Here is a 2,691-nt window from a genome sequence, read left to right on the forward strand (position 1 = left end):
CCCCTACGTGTATGATGGGGTTCTCACTGGCCTTGACCTGAACCCCAGACATATACCTTGCCTTGGGCTTGAGCCCCCCCGCAAGTAGGGTCCTGATGCCAAGCCCACCGCCACCTGAATGTCCCCAGTTCATGAGTCCAACACAAACGCCTGGCACTTCCCTATAGTGCTTGGGGTGCCATCCCCCCAGTGGACACACCAGCTGTGTGGCTCTGGGAAGACATGCTTCCTGCCCTGGCTGTTTGTAAGAGGGGTGATCTTGGTCATACTGTCATGAAAGCTGATGCCAGGATGCACATGGCCAATGATTGCTGTCAGCTGTGACGACTGTCCTGGAGACCTTCCCTCTCATCATCCTGTCACTCTAGCCCAGTGCTGCTCAACTAGGGGCTGCTTTGGGTCTCCAGGGGGATATTGGGCAATGTCTGGAGACATTTTTGTCACAACTGAGAGAGTGCTACTGGGCACCAAGTGGATGGAAGCCAGGCCAGGCTGCTCCTCATCCCACGAGAATTAGCTGTTCAAGGAAAGGGTGACAGCAGTGCCGAGAGTGGGAGGCCCTCCCCGCTGATTTCTAACTTGTTTGGGGGGTTCTAGACACTTTAGAGAATTGGATACAGGCTCTATACCCTCTCTTCCTGGAAGAACATGCATGTGAACATGCAGTTATTAGGATATTTAAATAGGATTTCAGGGGTTCTTGGAATCATCACCTCCATCTGGGCCAAGAATCCTCACTGTTATCCGTCTAGAAGCCATAGTGATGGCACTTGAATTTCAGTTTGTTCAGACAGACAAGTGACTTGTTCTTTAGTGATTGCCATGTCAGCCATCTTCCCTCTTGCTGACCAGAAAGCCCCCTCGCCTTTTTAACATGACGGGAGAAAATTAACAGGATTCAGTAGGATTTGCACAGAAGACACATTTTACCATTCTGAAAGGAATGAAAACAAGCTGTATGTAAATGAAACAAATTTTAAAGTGAAAAAAGGTACCAGCTGACCACCTGGGTCTCCCTGCCTGTTCACTCCCTGTCCTCAGGGCCCCCAGCCCCTTGTGCACATGGTCTGGCCTCTCAACCTCCAAGGTACACTTTTCCAAGGCCGCCAGCACGGAGATGGACAGGATCTGCAGCCACCCTCTCCCTCATCTGATTTCAGAAGACTTTGGCCCTCTGTGAGGCCTCAATGAACAAGGAGAAAATGTCTCCCAGACGCTTGGCGGGTGGCTGGTAGCAGGAAGCCTCGCTAATTGTTAGCTATTAGTATTTCCTTCTGTAAAATGGGGTTGAGATGAGAATTAAGAGACAAGGGCAAATTCAAGATACTGAACTGGATCTGAAGACATTCAAGATGATTTGCCTGTCTTAGAGCCAAGCTGAGGAAAATGACACAGGTGAGGTGTGGGAGGGGCATCTAACTCAAAGGGTGACCCAGCCCACATGACTTGTCAGCTGGACTTGTCATTTCCAGACTGTTCTTCCTCAGCGTGATTTGCAGGATGATGTGATTCTGGTCTCTGTGCTCCGCCTTCCTGAGTCGTCCCCCTCCCCTCCCAAAGCTCTCAGGGCCCAGGGCCCAGGCTGCCACCTCTAGCTCTGGCCTCCTCAGCAAGGCTGAGTCTCACCCTTCTGACATCCTTCCCTCAAAAAGATCAATGTAAATGAAAAGCTTCCAAGGGTGCTGCTCATAACAAGGTTTTAATAAAATAAAAAGTTCAAGTGCTTCCAATCCCCCAACATACCCCATTCTGGTGTGGGGGAGGGGAGGGTGCCCCCACACCCCAGTAGCACCAGGGATAGCACCATGAGAAAGACGAGGTCGCACCCGGCCTCCCTGAGACCCACAGGGGTGGTGGAGACATGCAGCCACCCCTACCTCAGACAGTCACAGAACTGAGAGCAAACCCCTCTCCTCCAAGGGGCAGTCTCCAGAAAGTGCCACCCCTACGTCAGTTCCCCTCCTCCTGAGGCCTGGGTTTTTGAGGAGATGCCAGGGGTGGCCCCCACCCCTTATGGCTTTGCTCCCTGGGCAGGAGAAGGTGGGCAGGGAGGGTATGCTCCTTTAATCCTGAGGCTTGGGGAAGGGGGCAGCAACGGCCAGGGCTCCCTGCTAGGTGGGGATGGCTCAGGGGTCAGCAGTCACAAAGGGTCAGGGGTCCAGTCCCTGGGGGTGTCTAGAGCACACCCACCCCCAGGTCAGCACTGTGCTGAGGTGGAGGGCCAGCTCCCTCCCAGAGGTCCAGGAAGTCTTGGAGGGTCAGTGAGTACCCAAGAACTTGGGAACGGGGGACTAGGAGAGCTATGCTGCCTGGCCCATCACGACCCATCACTGTTGACATCCAGGTCAATGGAGCCGTGGCTGACCACCAGCCGCAGGCGCTTGGGTGGGGAGAAGGGTGCGAAGGCGAGGGCCTGCTTGGGGATGGGGATGGGACCTGGGGTCCCAGTGGGGATGGGGGTGGCAGTGGTGGGGGCAGTGGCAGTTGGGGCGGGGGCCACACGACTCAGGTCCACACGCACAACGTGAGGCAGCCCATAGCGCCGGGCCCAGTGCCAGTCCTGCTGGGGGGCCCAGCGAGCACGAGGGGCTGGGCTCAGGGCTACCCGGGCCTCCGCCTGCAGGCAGCAGTGGGGGCCACAGCCTCCCCACTGGTGCAGGGAAACGCGGGCAGTGCGGAGAGCTGGGGGCG

The 2,691-nt window shown here is 55.8% G+C and overlaps 1 protein-coding gene across 1 annotated transcript in view; it reads right to left on the bottom strand.

Moving 5' to 3' along the window:
- Positions 1-1,680: 1,680 nt before the first annotated feature.
- The window catches only part of KMT5C (lysine methyltransferase 5C), a 7,894-nt gene continuing 6,883 nt past the window's right edge, over positions 1,681-2,691 (bottom strand). Inside the window, exon 10 of the mRNA XM_015592580.2 lies at positions 1,681-2,691. This exon is cut by the window's right edge and continues 14 nt beyond it. Within this exon, the coding sequence (XP_015448066.1) occupies positions 2,318-2,691 (374 nt within the window). The 3' untranslated portion in view covers positions 1,681-2,317.

Source organism: Pteropus alecto, unplaced genomic scaffold (genome assembly GCF_000325575.1).
Source record: "Pteropus alecto unplaced genomic scaffold, ASM32557v1 scaffold326, whole genome shotgun sequence".
NCBI lineage: Eukaryota > Metazoa > Chordata > Mammalia > Chiroptera > Pteropodidae > Pteropus > Pteropus alecto.